Raw genomic sequence first — 19273 nt, 5'->3', positions numbered from 1 at the left:
TAATTAGTTTTTTTTAAAAAAATCTTTATTGATTTCAGAGAGAGGAAGGGAGAGGTAGAGAGAGAGAAACACCGATGAGTCATTGATCAGCAGCCTCCTGCACGCCCCTGCTGGGGATGGAGCCCAAAACCTGGGCATGTGCCCTGACCAGGAATTGAACCGAGATCTCCTGGACCCTAGGTCGATGCTCAGCCGCTGAGCCACGCAGGCTGGGCTGTAATTAGTTTTTACACTTGTCACATCCAACTTGCTTTGTTCTGTTTTCCACTGATTGTCCACTTAGTTTTCCCCATGGTTTCCATTAATGAGAAAACATGCTCAACATGAACACGAGGAGCCAACAGTCACCAGCTGTTGGCAGTTAACAACTTTGTGTGGATAACTGCTCTTCAAATTCGATGTGTTGTGATTCCATCTTTCACAGCAGTTTGCTTTGCCATGCTTCAGGACTTGGTTACATCTCTTATTAAAATATGTTTTTATTGATTTGAGAGAGGAAGGGGGCGGGGGGGAGAGACATCCATCGGCTGCCTCCCACACACTCGGATCAGAATGGAGACTGAGCCCACAACCTAGGCATGTGCCCTGACAGGGAATTGAACCAGGGACCTTTCAGTGCAACAGATGATGCCAACCAACTGAGCCACGCAGGCCAAGGCACAATATTTTCAACTTATAATGGGTTTATTGGGATATAACTCCATTGTAAGTCGAGGAGCATCTGTACATAGATGGATGGGTGCATGGGTGGCTCCATGAAGTCTGGACAGATGACTGGAAGGGTAGATGGAAGGATGAAAGGCTGAAGGGGCAACTGGGTAGGGAGAAAAAGGGAGCTTAGCTTTTCCAAAAGGAATTTCTTTTGCAGACACTTGACTCTCCGAGCTCCAATGAAACAATTTATTACAAAGCACAGTGGTTCCAATTGCTAGGAAGGGTCCCCCTGAAGGGAGCAGCTCAACCCTGTCCATGAGGGGGGTCTTCTCTGTTCATAACCCAGTGGCTGCTGGGAGACGATGGCTGTGAGGAAGGGACGACCTCGAAAGGAGGTCGTTCACATTACCTGGAGCCTAACTGCTGGGCTCCCTGATGCTAATCTGGACAGATAGTAGCATCGCCTAAAGAAGTCACAGGAATGCACGTTCGAGGGGTCTTTCTAGAAGCTTATCACATTTCTTCCCTTTTTTTTCCTACTTCGAACTGGGAGTTGAAGGTTCTGGAAGACAATGAAAATGGCTGTGAGTCGTGCATTCAGGGAGTTCCCTTTAAGGCCCTGCTGGGTGAGAGGCTCTTTCTAGGGACTGGGGAGACCACCATGAACAAGAAACCCTTGCTGGGCTTAAAACTTGGGAGGAGGGTAGAGACACTACAAATTAAACACATGCTTCCTTCCAGAGGGGCAGAGGCTGTGCAGAAAACAGGAGATGTGATCAGAGAGGAGGTAGGGAAGCACTTCAAAGGGGCCTCAGGGTCTGACAGCTAGTAATGTAAAGGAGCCTGTGCACAAACGGAAGGGGAAAAGAATTCCAGACTATGGCAATGGCAAGTGCAAAGGCCCTGAGGTGGGACCAGGCTTGGCCTAGTCTAGAATCTGAGGGGAGGCATGGAGTGGGCTGGATGAGGAAATGTTGGGCACCCAGGCCAAGACAAGGAGCTGCCCCAAGCAGAGGTGAAATGACCTTTAAGTTACTCCAAGGTTGCCCGGCCAGCATGGCTCAGTGGTTGAGTGTCAACCCATGAACCAGGAGGTCACGGTTCAATTCCCAGTCAGGGCACATGCCTGGGTTGCAGGTTCAAACCCTGGAGGGGGGAATGCAGGAGGCAGCCGATCGATCCCTCTCTCATCATTGATGCAGCAACCCAGCCTACACCCACCAGATGCCAGTAGCACCCTTTCCCCAGTGGTGACAACCAAGATGTCTGCAGATGTGACAAATGCCCCATTTTGTTCTTGCCTCCATTCTCAAACCCGAGGTAGACACACACTGAGCTCCGATTGCAGCCAGACCCGAGGAGAGAAATGAAAGCTCCAGGGACAGAGGAGGACCCTGGGGAAGCTCCTCTTCAGAACATCCACATGGCCTTTGCCAAAACTGACTGTCCAGCAAATTTAGTTTAGCTTTGACCTCTCCCAAAATCCCATACACTCTCACATGGTACAAATGGGGACGTAAACAGGTACAGCTCCGATGGGCCAGCCAATTGTCCCAGACACAGGTGCACGCCAGAGTGCACAGCAACGTTGGTTGTAAGACAAAAACCCAGAGGCCGAGCAGAGGCCAGCCCCTGGTTATGGAGAGTGTCCTGAGTCCACGCAATGGAACAAGGCACTGCCATAAACAAGGACAGTCTGTGCTTACAGGAAGGGCTGAGACAAACCACAAAGTGCAAACAGCATGGCATGACACAGAGCCAGAGCGGTTTTGTGTGTGGGGGATGAGGGAGCCAGCCCAAAGGAAGCAAGGACTACAGGGGGTTGGGGAGGGACAGAGGGAGGAAAGAGGGGACAGAGAAAGAAACAGACAGATACTCTCTAGATGCTATTTCTAGGCTCTGAATCCAGTGATGCATAAAGCTCCCCCCTTGGAATTTTCTAGCTACAAAAGCCCATCAGTCCTCCTCTTTCTAAAAGCCAATCTGAGCCAGATTTCTGCTACTTGTGATTCCTTGGAAAGTTCAAGGACCCTGTAGAGAAATCCAATGTCTAACTGGGAAGTTGGCCCTTGGAATGAACACATCAAATGCCACCTGGGAAGCAGGGCTGGGGGTGGCAGGGGTGGGGTCGGGGGTGGTTAAGACTCATAGACTCTTCCCGCTGGAACCCACCTATGGCGCCATCTGGAGGTCTATGGGGTCATAGGCAGACACCTGCAGGTCCCGCAACAGGACTTCCAGACTCTTCCTCAGCATGGCGTAGGGCGGCTTGTCGTCGTACTGGAGGGCCATCACCACCTTCAGGTACTCCTGCAGAGTCTCTGCGGTCAAGATACACCCACCATGGGAGGGGCCTGAGAGGGGCCCGGACCCAGAGCCTGGGGGGCTGTGCCCAGCGGGTCTCACCCACAGTGCCCACTGGCTCAGCACTGCCTCTGTGCCTGGCAATGACACAGGCATTTAGATTCCAGCCCCCCATTCAAATTTTTGGAAAACATCAAATGTATGCATCAGATGAACAGTATTGTGTGAATACCTGAGAACCCATCACCCAGTCTCAACAGCTGTCAACTCATAGCCAATCTTGTTTCATCCGAACCCTACCACTTCCCCTCCTATATGGTTTTAAAGCAGATTGCAGCTAATTGTGTCATTTTACCTGCAAATAATTCATGTATCTCTAACATGAGGACCAGCAAATGTTTAAAGTCCAGAGAGTAAGTATTTTTGGCTTTGACACCAGTTGATCCATGTCCGAAAGGACTCAATTCAGCTATTCTCACACAAACTACAGGTGAACGAATGGGTGCAGCTGTGCCCAGACAACTTTACTTATGGATGCCGCAGCCTGAATTTCAGGTAAGTTTCACAGTCATCTTTGATTTTTCTGCAACCACTTCAAAATGTAAAACAATTCTTAGTTCACTGGCCTTAGACACAGGCCCCAGGGACGTGATTTAAACAATAAAGGCTTTTAAAAATTTCTCTCCCCTAAATAAGCACAATACGATTATCGCTCGGTGCCAATTTGCCCTGGCACCGAGAGGTCACCGGTTGGATTCCAGTCAGGGCACATGCCCTGGTTACAGGCTTGATCCCCAGTGGGGGGCGTGCAGGAGGCAGCCAATCAGTGTTATGCTCTCATCTCTCTCACTGATGTTTCTTTCTCTCCCTCCCTTCCTCTAAAAAAATCAATAAAAACATATTTTAAAAAACACTGACAAAACTCTACAAGCCACTGCCACAAAAAGTCTCCAGGGTAGACTCTTCTTACATGAGAAAAAGCAAGTTGGAGACCAGTACACAGAATATGATTCCGTTAAAAAAAATCATCACGTGTACATGTGCACTGTTATTGTTCACACACTTCTGAACTTTTTGGGAAGGTTTTTGTTTTTCTACAATGAGCACATATACACATGAAACTTAAAAGACTCAAAGAAAGACAGCAGAGGGGTGTTAAAGGGAGGTGACCCTATGTGAACCAAGCCTGCTGGTCACTACAGCCCCTGCCTGTCCCTCCCCTTTGGGACATACCTGAGGGCCTCATCCAGTGACTGCACTGTCCCACAAGAGCCTCCGGGTTGTCAAGGAACCTGACGGGACAGAGGTAAGTGCAAAGGTCTTTTTGGGAAGGGAGAGCAACCTTTTAGACAAAACATCTCATAGCCACATAGCAGATGCTTGTTATTAGCAATAGTTAGGCCCTATCAAGTTGCTTCCAACACCGAGTGAGCAAATTATGAATCTTTTAGGGGAAACACAGCATTAGGTTCCCGTGAGCCTCTGGTCACAACATTCTCATCAACTGATTGATACATAATAGCCTTTATACAGCAAAATCACCAACAAAAAGCACCAAAAGGTGGAAAATGTGGCATTAAATAGGCAACACACAGGACACTGGTTTATAGTGTGAGAGCTGAGCCCAGAAGGCAGAGCATTGCTGTGTTCGACCTCAGCTAGGATCACGGGCAACAGGCGACTCAAACTTTTTTACACCCTGCATGTCCCTAAGAACCACCATGACAGCACTATGAGTGTTGATTCTGGCCTTACAAATACATTTTAGTGAATTAGGCAAATTCACAAAATATGACATCTGTGAGGCAAGGAGGAGGTCTCAGTTGGTGCTGATATGCCCTTAACATCTCTGCAGAAGGAAGGAGAGACAGAGACAGACAGAGGCCTTCAGCTCCCAGGCTTCTAAGGCCAATCTTTGAGTCAGGAGTCAGCCTTAGAACCTGCCAGAACTTGAGCCATTGCCTTGTTTTCTTGGAATGTATCGTTGCACTTATATTCTAGTTTTCCATTTTTGAAATGAAGCCAGGTGAAAACCACGAGCCACAGAGTGAGGAAGGCAGGCAGAGGGGGTAAGGGAAGGGCTCCCTGGGGAGTGACGATGAAGCTGAAACCTGAAGGAAGATGAAATTCAGGGCACGGTACCATGTTTGCCACACACCCACCACCGTGACACATGTCTCAAGGACACAGATACATTTAAACAGACAAATGTGTAGGAGATGTATTCAGAGGTACTGAACTAACAACACAGCTGAATGTTAAACACAGCATTGAGTGAAAGAAACAAACAAGGAAATTCAGAGCAGCATACTGTTTATGCAAACGACCTTGTCCAAGGACACAGATGTATCTACACAAATGTATTTAAAAGCAGTAGTCAGAAGTAGTAAACTCGATGCACATGTAATGATGATGTTAAAGCTGAAGAACACAGTGTTGAGTGAAAAAAGCCAGAAACAGATGAGATTTAGAGAATACCATTTACGCAGGTCAAACACACACAATACCATCACCACCATCATGCAAGTTGAAGGATACAAATGTAGTTAAGCAAACATGTCTGTAGAACATGTATAAGCAAGTTTGAGTGGGTGTCTATGGTTGAGAGAAGGGAGATGGGGGACATACAAGGGGCAAAATAGAACGAGAGAGATTACGATGAACCAGGGACACAGCATAGTAGGAAATGAGAAGCACAGTGGACCCGCTGAGGTCTGAATATTCATTTCTGCACTGTGGACATCGATAGCCAACATCTCTTGGATGATCCCTCCTGGATGACTCCTGGGTGACTCTCAGCCCCCAAGTCTATACTAGATTTTGTACCTGCAGCGCTTCCCTGTGTGCAGCTGTCCACTGACTGTCCTTAGTGCTGAGGACCAAAGCCCCTTTGCTTACTTCACTCTGTGCCCAGCTGCCCTCTGTCCGTGGTGCTGAACCCCACACCCCAGCACCTCCCTTTGCAGCCAGTAGGGGCACCGTCCTTGGTGCTGAACATCTAAAAACCAGAAGTAGCAGGATCTGGTGGTTTTACATGCAGAGGTGAGGGAGGGGAAGTGTGAACATCTGGGGCTGGTGTTGTTCTATGTGAGGCAGGGCCCAGACCTAACTGCTCCGGTTTCCCACATGCCGTGAAGTGATGAATGAATCATTGTGTCCAGTGCATGGTGAGCATTTTCTACAGGCCAGGCTCTGGGCTGAGTGCTGTGTGCCTGACCTCCCTGAATCCTTCCATACCCGTGCACTGGGTACTGATAGGGCCCCGTCACTGAGGACACTGAGGCTGACAGTGGTGTGGTTGGAGTCTGACCCCGGTAGCATGGCTCCAGAGCCCACGCTCCTGCCTGCTGGAATAGATGGTAGAGCACACGCCTGAGAACTGCAGAGGCCCTGGTTCTGCCAGACACTGCCTCCCCCTCCTCTCTGTTCCTTGTTGGGTTTTGAGCTTCTGCCCCACGTGCACAGGTGCTGGGCCGGTGCTGGGCCAGTGCTGGGCTTCACTGACCCCCAGACTCACTTCTGTTTCAGCTTCATGATATCCTCAGTGTTGGGAAGGCATTTTGTCCACGGCAGGGCCCCGTAGAGCCACTTCAGCAAACAATAGCCCAAGGTCTGGAGGTCGCTGCGGCGGGAGGGCCCTGCGGGGGGAGGGAGGGAAAAAGGCAGCAGCTCAGTCTGGATGCTCTTCTCACTGCCACGTCCACCCCCTGCCTTTCTCCCTCTGTCTGACTCAACCATCACCCACACACTCAGCCACCCAAACACATGGGCTCTCTTCTGTTCATTCACTCTTCATTTGCCTATGCTCCCTCACAAGTCTGTTACTCTCATTCACCCTCTCAGCCACCCCTGCATCCCGCTCTCACTAGCTCACCCCTCAACCACTTGTCTTTCATTCATGCGCTCATGCATTCAATGAGCCCTCAGAGCCCTGTGCGCCAGGCCCCATCCAATTTCTCAAATTCTAGACAAGAGTTTGGTTGGGTCCCTGTCCTTCAGTCTAGTGGGAAGATGGTTATATTGTGAGATTACCTGAGCTACGGAGGACAGAGAACAAGGCATGAGGGAGCCCAGCAGGATGGGCACTGAATACGGCCTCAGCAGGGGAGCAAAAAAGACCACTGGGTTTTATTTTTCTTCCGCTGCTTAAATGTCATGATTTAGACAATTCGTGTAAGCAGTCACCAAACATTTAGCATTGGCTGTGCCAGACCAGAATTCTGCCACCCAATGCTAGAGGCACAGGTACCATTCCTTCCCCGGGTGAGCTCAGAGCTCAGCCTGGTGGGAAGATGTGGGCTGGCACATGGATGGCTATCAAAGGATCTGGGAAAGAGGGGCTGAGATCTCCTCAGGGAATCTGCCCTGGGCGCTCTGCTCACTCTGCACACTTGCCTCTCCCAGGGCTTCAGCCAACAACTCCTGAGATCCTGTTGACATCAGAGTCTCTGTTCAGAGCTCACTCCTGTGCTCCAGACAGATAGCCAATTGCTTCCTCAACAGCCTCTCCTGGATGACTCTGGGGCAACTCTCATGGTCCAAGTCCACACCAGATGCTGAATCTGGACCTCTGGACAGGCAGGGCATTCTTGTGCCCAGCTGCCCTCTGTTCTTGGTGCTGAACCACTACCTACAACTCCTTAATGCTGGGGGACACCATTCTTAATTCTGAATCCCTATCATGGCTCCCTTAGCTGACCCCAGTGTCTGGTCATCTGTTGCCCGTGGCTGTGAAAACCTAGGGCTTCCCTTGCATGAGAAGTGCGTCTCCATGGTCCTGACCCTTTCTATGGCCTCTTACCGCATCCCCTATGCAGGTCCATGCTAATGAACTCCAGGTCCCCCTCATGTGGGCTCCTGCTGCCTTCCTTGTAGGCCACGTGTTTGCCGCCTGGGGCATAGCGGAAGGCAAAGCCATAGCCTGCCAGGGTCACCTGTGTGGGCATGGAGAGGTCATATAGCTTAGAGGTTAGGAGCTCCGACTCTGGAATCAGATTTTTCAATCATGAGTGTAGTCTGAAATAACCAAATGCCCAACAGTACAAAAGAGTGTGAAGTGAAAAGAACCTGAACCAAACATCCCTGTTGCAACCCAGACTCTTAAACCCACTGCCCAGAAGTAACGACTAATAATAGTTTCTTATTGTTTCAAACTGTTTTCTTTAAATAACTGGTAAACATGTGAGCAGGGCTGGGGCTCTAGTTTTTCAGAGAGATCACGCTATACCTCGTGCTTGGCATACAGCTTTCTGCTCTTTCATAGTGGTTCAGGGTATTAACTCTGGAGCCAGACAGATCAGATTCAAATGCCAGCTTGATTCTTAGTGGCTGTACAACCTTGGGCAAGTTATGCAACTTTTTTGTGCTTTGATTTCTCCATTTGTAAAATGAAGACAATGATAGTCCCCACCTTGCAGGGTTGTTATGAGGCTTCACTGAGTTGAAAACAAAAAGGACGTGCTTATCAGCCAGACACACAGTTGGCCCCATCTGCGTTTTAATGGCTCACTGTATTCTGCCATTTGGACAGTGGACAACTGTTGGTTTTGTCCACAACAGATCTACATCCCTTTCTTCTGGTCACAGTTTGTGATATTTAAGTGTCTGAGCACCCTCACTGGGCCATAAGGTACTCAGACATTTGGCCAAACGTTATTATGGGTGTGTCTGTGAGGGTGTTTCTGGATAAATTAAGATTAACGTTTAAATCATAGTCTTAAGTAAAGCAGATTGCTCTACCTAATGTGGGTGGGCCTCATCTAATCAGTTGAAGGGCTTGAATAGAACAAAAAGGCTGAGTGAGAGGGAACACCTCCTGCCTAACTGCTAGAGCTGGAACACTGTTCTTTTATGGACTTGAACTGAAACACTGATTCTTCTTGGGTCTTAAGCCTGCCAGCTTTTCAGACTAAAACACAGTCAGCTCTCCTAGTTTTCAGGCCTTTGGACTGTGACTAGAACTACACCATCAGCTCTTTCTGGTCTTCACCTTGCCAACTGCAGATCTTGAGATTCTCAGTTTTCATAATTGTGTGAGTCAATTCCTTACAATAAATCTCTTTCTGTGCAATTCTGTACATCAGCAATTTTCAACCCTTTTCATCTCATGGCACACATAAACTAATTACTAAAATTCTTCAACATGCCAAAAAATATACTTTTTCCTGATCTGACCAAAAAAAATGTATAATTCTCATTCATTCATACAGGATGGCTGCTGTTGTCATTTTTTATTTGACAATCTAAGGGAAAAGAGGTCAGTGCCCCTGACTAAGTAGGTACTATGTTGAAAATCACTGCTGTACACATTGTGTGAGCCAGTTCCTTATAATAAATCTCTTTCTGTACATTCTGTTGGTTCTGTTTCTCTGCAGAGCGCTGACTAGTACAGTCCTAGGGATTTTCCTCTGGGATCACCTCTCCCCCACTCTTAAGTTCATGTAACTGAAGTGAGGCTCACGTGATCTATTTCCACTGGGTTGCTATGCTGAGAGGATTTAAGCCTGATTTGCTGGTGGTGATTTTGTCACCAGGAGGGAAGGGAGTCTGCCTGACAATGACAAATGCACAAACAAAAAAAGCCTGGAGATGGAAAAGCCAGTTTCCCAATGACAGGGCTTGAGTTCCTAGATACAGCCATGTCTGAAACCAGTGAAGTCCTCAGCTTCACTCCCTGACCAATATATTGCAACCTTCCCTTCTTTAAGCATTTTTGTTGTTTGTTTAAGCCATTAAAATTAAGTTTCGGTTATTTGAAAAAATAATTAGAATTTGTTTTAAAACACTATTTAATCAGTACCCTACTGGGAGTATATATTTTTCTATTACAATCAATGTTGTTAGAAACACTGCATATTTGTACATATATCTTTGAGTAGTCCTATGGATATATGGATAAGAGATATTGCTGAAAGAGGAACTGGTGGGTCAAAAAACATATGCATTTAAAATTTTGACTGCTATATCCAAATTACCTCCCCACACCCTTCCAACAGAAAATAAAAAATTTTCATTCCTTTATATCCTTTTGTCACCAGAGATCGTATCATTCGTTTTAATTTCGTCCACCCTAAGGGTAAAAAACAGTATGTTCTAATATCCATTTCTATGATTATAGGGAAGGTGAACATTTTTTTATATATTTAACTAAACTGGATTTCTTTTTTTATGAACTGTCCTATCCATTATGCATTTTTTTACTAAGTTGCTCTTCTCTTCTTTATTCAAATTAGCTATTTATATATGATGGATAGCAACTCTTTGTCTGTAATAAGCATTGTAAAGTAAATGGAAGTTTTGAGACAGATGAGATCCTGAATCCAGAGAGCCCCCAAGGTGGAGAAGGCCTCACTATTACCTGGCTCAGGTCCCGTGGATTCACAAAGATATTCTCAGCTGTCACATTTCCATGAACATACTCATTCTCATGGAGGTACTCCAGGGCATCCAGCTGGGGGAAGAAGAAAAGGATCTCCATGAGTAGCATGATTAGCACAAAGTGGCTCTGATGCAAAGCCTGGTGAATGAATCCCCACAATTAGACCTGCAGCCATATTGCCTGCTTGTGAATGGGATGGTGGGGAGGTTTAAGCCTGACTAATTCTGGGGTAAGCATTAGGAACTCCACTCTGAGAGCACACCTTATTAGGTCTTCTTATTAGGCTTTCAAAAATTAAGCATTAAAGCTAACATTTTGTTTTCTATCTATCTCTTGCATCTGTTTTTTAGTTGACTGTAAACTCAGGAGGGGCAGAGGTTGGTTACTTATTGCCTCCTGCAAAACAAGCCAACAAACAAAAAAACCCAACCCAATGTCCATGTATATCAAGGAGTTCTCATTTCTCCTAGAGACTAGAAATAAACTTAGTTAAGCAATTTATATTTTTATCTCTCACTCTGACTTCTCCACTGAGATCCAGACTCATTTATTGAACAGCTTAGGTGTTAGTTACATTGTGATGACATCTCCAAGCCCCCTTTGACCCCAAGGCTTAATTATGCACCAAGTTATGCTTGTCCTACAACCTCTCCATCCCCATAGCCTGGCCCCTCTCCTCAGGCCTCATCCTCTCTCACGCTGACCTTACCTGGCCTCCATCTCACCCCCTCCAGCCCCTACCCGGACAAGGGCCACAGGGTCCTTCTGCATCCAGAGCTGACAGTGCCCCTCCCCTGCTCCCAACCCTCCCATGGCTCCCCAGTGCCCTCAGAACAGAGTCCTAGCTCCTCACTGATCACTACTGACCTCTCCACACCCATCTCTTACCTGTTCCCCTTCCTCATGTCACAATGCAGACACTGAGCATAAAGACCTTTGGTATTCACCTAATATGTCTCTCCCTTGCCACTTTCGTCCCTCCCCCAATTTAAATTGGATCCTCTTATTTTCCATCACAGCAGGGGACATTTCTATCCAGAGAACTTTCCACAGTGTGCAACTGTTTAATACAATCTTCTCCAACTAGACTGAAAAACCATGTCTGTGCTACTCTATACTGTACTCCCGGCCCCTGGGACAGTGTCTGATACCCAGCAGGAACCTGATAAATATTTAATGAAAGGATGAAGAAATGAATGAATGAACCAATGCCTTATGCTCTCTCCCCCATACAAGCCTTTGACCAAGCTGTATCCTTGGCCTGGAATATTCTCCTCACGTATCTCCACTCCCACTCTACTCAACACCTTGCTATTTCCCACTCTTGGTTTAGAAAGAACCTTCATCCAGAAGCCCAATCAAGCCCCTCAGTTTGAGGCTGGGGCCCCTTCCTCAACTCCCATACCCCCCGAATGCCCCTCATAGTAATGCTTCTATGCTTCTCCCTCTGGTTCTAATGGTCTGGGGTTCACCTGTGTCACTGCGCTTGTTCTCAGTGTTCCGCAGAGGGAGGCGCGGTCTGACCTTGTCAATGAACAGACTGATAAACCAGAACCCAGTGGCCTCACCCGGTGGGGGCCAGCAGTGCTTAGGTACCTACCAGCCGGCAGGCCATCTGAAACACAGACCGCATGGGCATTACGTGTTTGGGGTTGTCATCCAGGGCCAACTGAAGGCTCCTCCCCAGCATGGGGAACACCAAAAATCTGGAAGACATGAGTATCTGGAAGGTAGGAGAGAGGACCAGAGGAGGAAGCAGAACAAAGGCCACTGATGGACTGTGGCTGGGTGGCTATGAGGTCCCGGTCCCAGGCAAGATTAAGGGTTCTGATTGGTGAGGGATCAGCCTGGCTCAAAGCAGGTGAAAGGAAGCAACTAACAGCCAGTGGCTCCAGGGTCCCAGCCAGGCCCAACCACATGACAGGGAGAGAAAGAAAGGGGCCAGCGAGGTGGGTGGTGAGTTAGGCGACTCACCTGTACCTATCCTGGTGAATGCCAAAACCGATACAGGTGGGGATGGCCAGTATGGGAGTTGAGGACAGCTTCTTCCACTTGTTCACTAGGGGAGGCAGGGACCTGAGAGGTTAGAGCCCACCTGGTCCCAGACCAGAAAAGTGCTCCTGAGCGCAGGCCAGACCCTGAGTCTCTTGGTCAGAGATGCCACCTCTGTGCATGGGTGACAACGGGGGTGCTGACAGGGTGAGCCTGGTTGACCCCTGAATGTCACCTATGTCTGTAGGTGACAAGGGGTAAAAATGTGAGAAAGAATATATAAATCTGGAGTCAGTGGAAGGGATAAGAACAGCAGAACTTCTGAGTCACACATATAGCTAATAAAACAGCATTTAGACATTTACAAATGTCGAAACTGGTCATGGTGTCACTAGATGTCACCCCATCTTCCAGGATCTTTACTGGATGGTACAGATCCAGAGGTGTGCTGATAGAAGTTTAACAGCTGGCTGTCCAGGGGAAAAGAGCCCTGGTTTGTAGTGTTTGCCAATTTCTGTGGTGTAAATACTCCCACCATGGTCAATTTCAAGCTTCCGATAGGACATCACTGAATGTAGAGATGGGAGAAATGAGCAGCAGCACACAGTAATGTATTGTTTTCTCCATCCAGGTGCAATGGATGTAAAACAATCTCAAGGGTATAGAAACAGAAATGTAGACAAATAATTATGAAATGAGTTTTGAGTATTTACTGCTCTTGTTCTTAATCCAATTTATTTTATTGTTAGTTGATGTAATTAATTTTAAAATGGCTATGTTTAACAACAGGCTTGAGCTAATTTTGCAAATTTAATACTCGGCTCTCAAGAGCTGGTATGAGCTGGCCTCAGCCCATGTTGTCCATCCTGTGAGCCTGAGGACTCAGGTGTGACAGGAGCAAATCTGGGCCACCTATTGAATCCCCACCCTTCCCACACCTTCAGGGAGAAGCTGGTTACTCTGACCAAGCTGGTACCTCCCAGTCTCTCCCCCTTGCCCACTTCCCTGCAGAATACCTTGCGAAGGCTTGGCAGCCCGCTGGAAGAAGTTCTGCTCATTGAACAAGCGCCCATCCTTGGAATCCTGGCATTGGATGGAGGAGGAGAAGGCTGTCATGCCAGAATCTCTTAGACAAGGGATCCCTGATCATTGCTGGCCATGCATTATCCCCAGAGTAATGCCAGCAACAACTCAGGTTCCCCATCAAGTCCCGCAGACCAGAATCAAATTCCCCAGGGTGTTACACTTGAACACATATCAGAGGTTTCAAGTTATCTCCAATTACCCAGGTTCTTTTTCTTTATTTTATGATAGGATCTACCAGTTTTCCCTAGACACGTGGCCTTCAGCTAAAAACTAGATTTCCAAGCTTCCCTTGAAGTGAGGAATGACCACATGACAAGTTCTGGCCAATGGGGATATGAGCAAAAGAGATGTGGGCTGGAGCAGCCATTTTAGCCCACGAGGTGAAGGTTATAGGATGAGGATGTTGGACCAACAAGAGAGAAGGAAACTGGACCTCTTGGTTATGGAACCATCATATCAGCCCTGGACCACTGTCCCAGACTTTTAAGTGAAAAAGCGGTAAAATATTATTTTTGCTAAGACCATTGTTAATATTGGGTCATTATTTTTCTAGCAGTAAAGCCAAATGTTTAATTAAATATAACTAGTACAGCTGGGTTCTTAAGAGCATAGAGTCAAAGAGAAGTTCAAATCCCAGCTCTGTCATTCATTCGTTCTTTCTACAGCACCTACTATGTGCTGAGTATTGTTCTGGGCATTGGAGACACACGGTTGTGAACAAAGAAACTTGTATGCTGTATGTCCCCCACAGGTTTGCTTGTGAAACTCTCATCCCACAGTCAGGCATGGAATGGGCTCTCAACAAGCAGCTCCAGAGCCCTTGCTCTAAACCACTCACATGGCCTCCATGTAGGGCCAAGAGAGGGACCCAATTCAGTTGTCCTGGTTTTCTGGGGAGGGAGTGAGAAAATTTGTATAAATAAAAGTCACCCATAATTCCAACTCTCAGGGATAGTGGTGAGGTGACCAACCATGCCCATGCCCTTTTATTAGGCACTTCCTCTGTGTTGGAGGACATCACTCACCCACCTGGCTGCTCTCACTTTCTTGGTTTATTTTTTCTTTTTGCCCACCTTGAGTGCATGTTTCCTGTATTCTAAAGTTGGGCGTGATTTCACTGGCTCTTCAGCACAGGGACCCCATTTGATTGGTTCTCTGTTGAACCCCAACACCCAACACAGTTATATATTATAGTAGGTGCTTAATAAATACAAGCTGTGATGCAGGCAAGTAGTGGGCAGATGGACCACCTGATGTGGGTATTACTGGCGCTCCCCCTCACAGGTGAGGATAGTCAGCTCAGAGAGGGGAGTTGCTTGGCCTGGTCGCACAGCTGGGAAGTATCAGAGGCAGAGCTTGGGGGGTGGACCTGGCCACAGCTGCTGAGAGGCCCTGGGAGATGAAGAACCTGAGGTCCGGAGGGAGACGTGCCCTGCCCACAGCTCCTCACTCTCCAGCCTGCCCCAGGCCACAGAGAAGCTTGGAGACCAATGGTGCATCTGCCAGAACCCAGGGCCCTCCCTTTGGTGCTTCCCTCCCCCCACCCCAGGCACCCCCAGGGCCACTCACTAGTTTCAGCGAGAATCTTTGTTTCTGGGCACTTGACTCGCAGGTGGAAACAGGCTCAGCTGAAGACGGACAAAATGAGCAAGGTTATAATCTACAGGGAAAGTGAGTATCATCATCCTCAAAGTTTGTCCCAGTAAGGAGCTGCAGTTTTGGTTCCCTCGATCCACAGGATCCAGTGCATTCTTGGTTTTCAAGACCCGCTCCTCCGTATTTTCAAGCAGGTTCTTTTTTTCTCCCTCTCTCTCTCTCTGTTAATATCCAGCTATGCAAAAGGGTTATGAACACAGCAGGCTGACTGTTCTTGTAAAGGTCTGCTCTCAGGGCTGCCCTTAGCTGGTGTCTGGAAACCTGGGTTTTGGGAGGGTCCAGCATTCCCCAACCAGTCAGACGGACTCCCTGTGCCCAAACTCTGCTGAACACCTGCTTTCCTTCTGTGTATCTGGAATGTCGGTGTGTTACAGGCAGAGGGGGCCTACACAACCAGCCCCCAGTAAAAACCCTGGGTGCTGAGTCTCTAAGGAGCATCCCTGGATGACAACATACCACATGTGCTGTCACACCTCATTGTGCACCGTGTGACTCCCCGGGGAGAGGGCTCTGGAAGCTGTACTGCTTGGTCCCCAACACTTCCCCCTGTGCGCCTCCCGTTTGCTGACTCTGCTGTGATGGATCACGGCATAAGAGACCTGCAGATCCTCCTAGTGCATCGACAAACCTGAAGGTGGTGCTGGGGACCTTGACACACCGTCTGCCTTTGTCTACACATACGAGTCAGTGCTATGTGATGGATGCAGATCCCCCTCTGGGAAGGACTTGTTACCTTAGTCCAGCCCCACCTGCTGTCATAGGCAGCTTTCAGCCCCTCAGGGATCCCTCAGCTGCAGATCCAGGGTGGCCCATAGGCTGATCAAGGGGGATATAAAGGCCCAGCCCTGATGGCCCAACAAGGGACTATGCTGAAGGACCACCTCTGCTCAGAGTCCCCATGGGGGTCGGCTCAGACTACACTGAGGCCTCTGCAATAACCCCCCCACTTCCTCTCCCCTCCCCACGTCCTGACCCCCCGGGCACTTCCTCATGAACACCTTGCATGCTTGTCCCATTCTGCTTCATTACAAACCTGCAATGTTTCTGGCCCCTGTGCTAAGTGTGTGTTTTATACAAATCCTTTCCTTTAATGCCCAGGGCAGAAGGGAAGCACGTGTACTAATATACTATTATTGCTGTTGTTAGCGCCACCTTGTGGATGATATGAGAGCTGAAGCTTAGAGAGGCTAAGCCACAAGGGAGGCTTTGTGTCAGGCCAGCCTGGATTCAAGCCCAGCCCCGCCATCAACTCTGTGGGACTCTGCTAGAGTTGCTAAAGCTCTCTGGGCCTTCCTTGCCATGTCTGTGAAATAGGAGTAATGAAGCCCACCCCTGAGACTGGATGCAAGGATTCAGAGGAGCCAGTAGAAATAATAATAGTACCAGCTGAGCACAGATCATAGCTCGCTTCATCTTTTACATGTGCCACTCAATGAACCCGCTCAGCCCCAGAGCCCAGCAGCACACCGGCACGCCGGAGACGCTCAGTGTGTGGTTTTCTACAGCCGGTGAACTGACCCATGGCCGCTGTTCCAGCAGGCTCTCTGCATCCTCTCTGCTCTTCATTCCCACCCTTCCTTAGTCATCCTGGTTGTAAGATTTCTAGAGCCAGACCTCTGGCTAGTTATTCATGTCTGGGATTAATTTTCCTCACCTATGAACGGGATGAGGATGGTGCTGATGCCGTTAGACTGTTGTAGGAATCAGGTCAGTTAAGAAGTACACTTGGCTCTCTGTACCGGCGGATTCCACATCTGTGGAATCCACTGATTGCAAATATTGGGGGGCGAAGTTGCACTGTTGCTGACGTGTACTATGCAGTTAGGTCTACCATGGCTTTGTCTGTACTGAGCATGTACAGACTTTTTTCCTTGTCATTATCCCCTGTTATCCACACAGTCCATCAGTTATTTACATGTATTTACACTGTATTAGGTATTATAATGTCGAGATGATTATGGGAGGATATGCGTAGGTTATATGTGAATACTATGCTATTTTACATAAGAGACTGGAGCATCTTCTGATTTTGGGACAACTATATTAAGCAAACCTGTTTGTGTAAAAACCTGTACACAAATGCTCACACCAGCATTATTCATTGTAGCCAGAAGCGGAAACAAGTCAAATGTCCACCAACTGATAAATAGATAAGCCAGATGTGATACCTGCCCCCACGACTACTACTCAGCTATAAAACGGAGTGAAGTGCTGACACACACTACAACACAGATGGGCCTTGAAAGCATCACGCTAAGGGAAAGCCAGACACAAAAGGCCACACATTGTATCACTCCATTTATCTGGAATGTCCAGGGAAGGCAAATCCATAGAGATAAAAGTAGATTAGTGGTTGCCTGGGGATGGAAAGGGGGGGATGGGAGTGACTACTAAAAGGTATGGGGCTTCCTTTTGGGGTGATGGAAATGTTCTGGAATTAGGTGGTGATGGTGCATAACACTGTGACTATACTAAAACCCACTGAATTGTAGACTTTAAAATGGTGTATTTTATGTTATATGAATTTTATCTCAATCACAAAACCACATCAAGTGCTAAGAACAGGCCCTGGCCTTGAGTACTCAGTAAATGTTAGGTCGATTATTACTAATACTTCTGGCAGTTATTTTCTTCATTGTAACGAGGTGTCCATTTTTGATGTTTGACTACTAACAGCTTTTAAGTCTGGCCCTGTCTCTTCCCTCCTGCCCCACATCTGGGTGAACTGATAAGCAAGCCTGGGGTTCCCTCCTTTGGTGCTGGTGGGATATTCAAACCATGTGAGGCCCTGGCCCCTGTGTGGGAACACTCACCCCGGCCCTACCTCTTAACCACCAATAAAAACCCAGGCCAGGTGCTGTTCCCTGTGATCTCATTTCTGACCCCTTCCCCCCAGAAACAATTATGCAAGCAATAAACCTTTCATATCCTCTTGGTGTGTGACATCATCAGTCTTAGCATTCAAACCAAATTTGGGCAGGGTGGGGGGCCATCCTATCTCTGCAGGGTAGAGATTAATCATCCTTATCATTAGCTAACACTGGGCCTGCATTCCCACATGACAACAGTAGCTGAAGCTGAAGAGTGCTTTCCAGTTGGCCACAGTTGCTACCACTCCCAACTGTCTTATTCCCTAGCTTCCTGCACTCATTTACTCTACCTGACTGGCCCTGTAGATGGATAGTTTGCAGTCCCAAGTCTAAGAGAAATTTGCCTCGAGGCATGTGTACAGCTGGGATGTGGCTTCCATTTTCATTCTCATAAAGGGGTTCCCCTCCCACTGTCCTGGCTCCAAGTCAGCCGGGCCCAGTCCAGCACCTGCCCACTTATAAACAGAGTGTACCTTCATAGAGAATGCCCTGGTCATCCCTGCTCTGAAAGTTTTCCAGCTTCCAGTGTTGTCCATTCTTGTCCGTCAGCACCGTCCCTGTGGGCAAAGCCTCAAGCGAGATGGTCACACGGCTCCGCTTCAGTGTCTGAGGGCTTCTCCTCGTCGTCTGTGGGCTGCTTTTGGGGGTTGGAGTTCTGCTCCGGGCCCCTACAGCAGGATGGCCAGAATAAAGGAATAGGGGCATCCAGGAGAGAAAAGTTGAATGAATAATGAGACAATACTCATAGTACTGTTCATTTATTCATTTGTTCAATGAAAAAATGCTTCCTAGAGTCTTTTATGGGTCAGGCCTCTGTGTTACAAAGCTGGGGACCCAGACATGAGTCAGACCTGGGCCCCTCCCTCAGGAGCTCCTAATTAGGTGGGGGAATCTAAGGCGGTACAGAGAGATATGAGAGAGACTGACTGTGCCTGGAGAAGTCAGGGAAGGCTTCCAGGAGGAGGGGACATTTGAGTTTGGTCTTGTTGAATGAATAGAATTTGCCAGGGGAAAAAGACATTCTAGGCATTCAACCATCCTGAGACAGGACCTGGCTTTGTGCTAAGTATAAAGAAATCTGTTAGACTGAGGCCCTGCCCTTGACTGGCTCCCAGACTGGGAAGAGAATGGGGTAGAGTGGTAAAGAGAAAAAGATATTAACTGCTGGACATGGACATAGGAACAAATATTAACATTTCCATTCCTCCAACCTACCATCCACACAAGGCACAGAATGGCAAGAGGCAGTGAGTGGGCCTAGAGGATAACAAGGGACGCAGAGGAGACACTGAGGCCTGCGACTTCAGAGATGAGGGCCTGGTAGGAAGGAGAC

At 48.0% G+C, this 19273-nt stretch overlaps 1 protein-coding gene across 6 annotated transcripts in view; it reads right to left on the bottom strand.

Moving 5' to 3' along the window:
• Positions 1 to 14: 14 nt before the first annotated feature.
• The window catches only part of VRK3 (VRK serine/threonine kinase 3), a 40356-nt gene continuing 21097 nt past the window's right edge, over positions 15 to 19273 (bottom strand). For all 6 annotated transcript variants that reach the window (XM_081119311.1, XM_081119310.1, XM_081119313.1 and 3 more), the window contains 11 exons: positions 18414 to 18608; positions 14984 to 15042; positions 13345 to 13411; positions 12311 to 12395; positions 11937 to 12042; positions 10316 to 10408; positions 7760 to 7892; positions 6476 to 6596; positions 4192 to 4250; positions 2827 to 2975; positions 15 to 1216 (listed from right to left, as the gene is read on the bottom strand). In XM_081119311.1, the coding sequence (XP_080975437.1) occupies positions 2827 to 2975; positions 4192 to 4250; positions 6476 to 6596; positions 7760 to 7892; positions 10316 to 10408; positions 11937 to 12042; positions 12311 to 12395; positions 13345 to 13411; positions 14984 to 15042; positions 18414 to 18608 (1067 nt within the window). In that variant the 3' untranslated portion in view covers positions 15 to 1216. The remainder of the gene's footprint in view (positions 1217 to 2826; positions 2976 to 4191; positions 4251 to 6475; positions 6597 to 7759; positions 7893 to 10315; positions 10409 to 11936; positions 12043 to 12310; positions 12396 to 13344; positions 13412 to 14983; positions 15043 to 18413; positions 18609 to 19273) is intronic.

Source organism: Miniopterus schreibersii (assembly GCF_964146895.1).
Source record: "Miniopterus schreibersii genome assembly, chromosome: 18".
NCBI classification, from domain to species: domain Eukaryota; kingdom Metazoa; phylum Chordata; class Mammalia; order Chiroptera; family Miniopteridae; genus Miniopterus; species Miniopterus schreibersii.
Note: the sequence above shows the minus strand (reverse complement) of the source record. Positions and strands in the feature narration are given on the sequence as shown.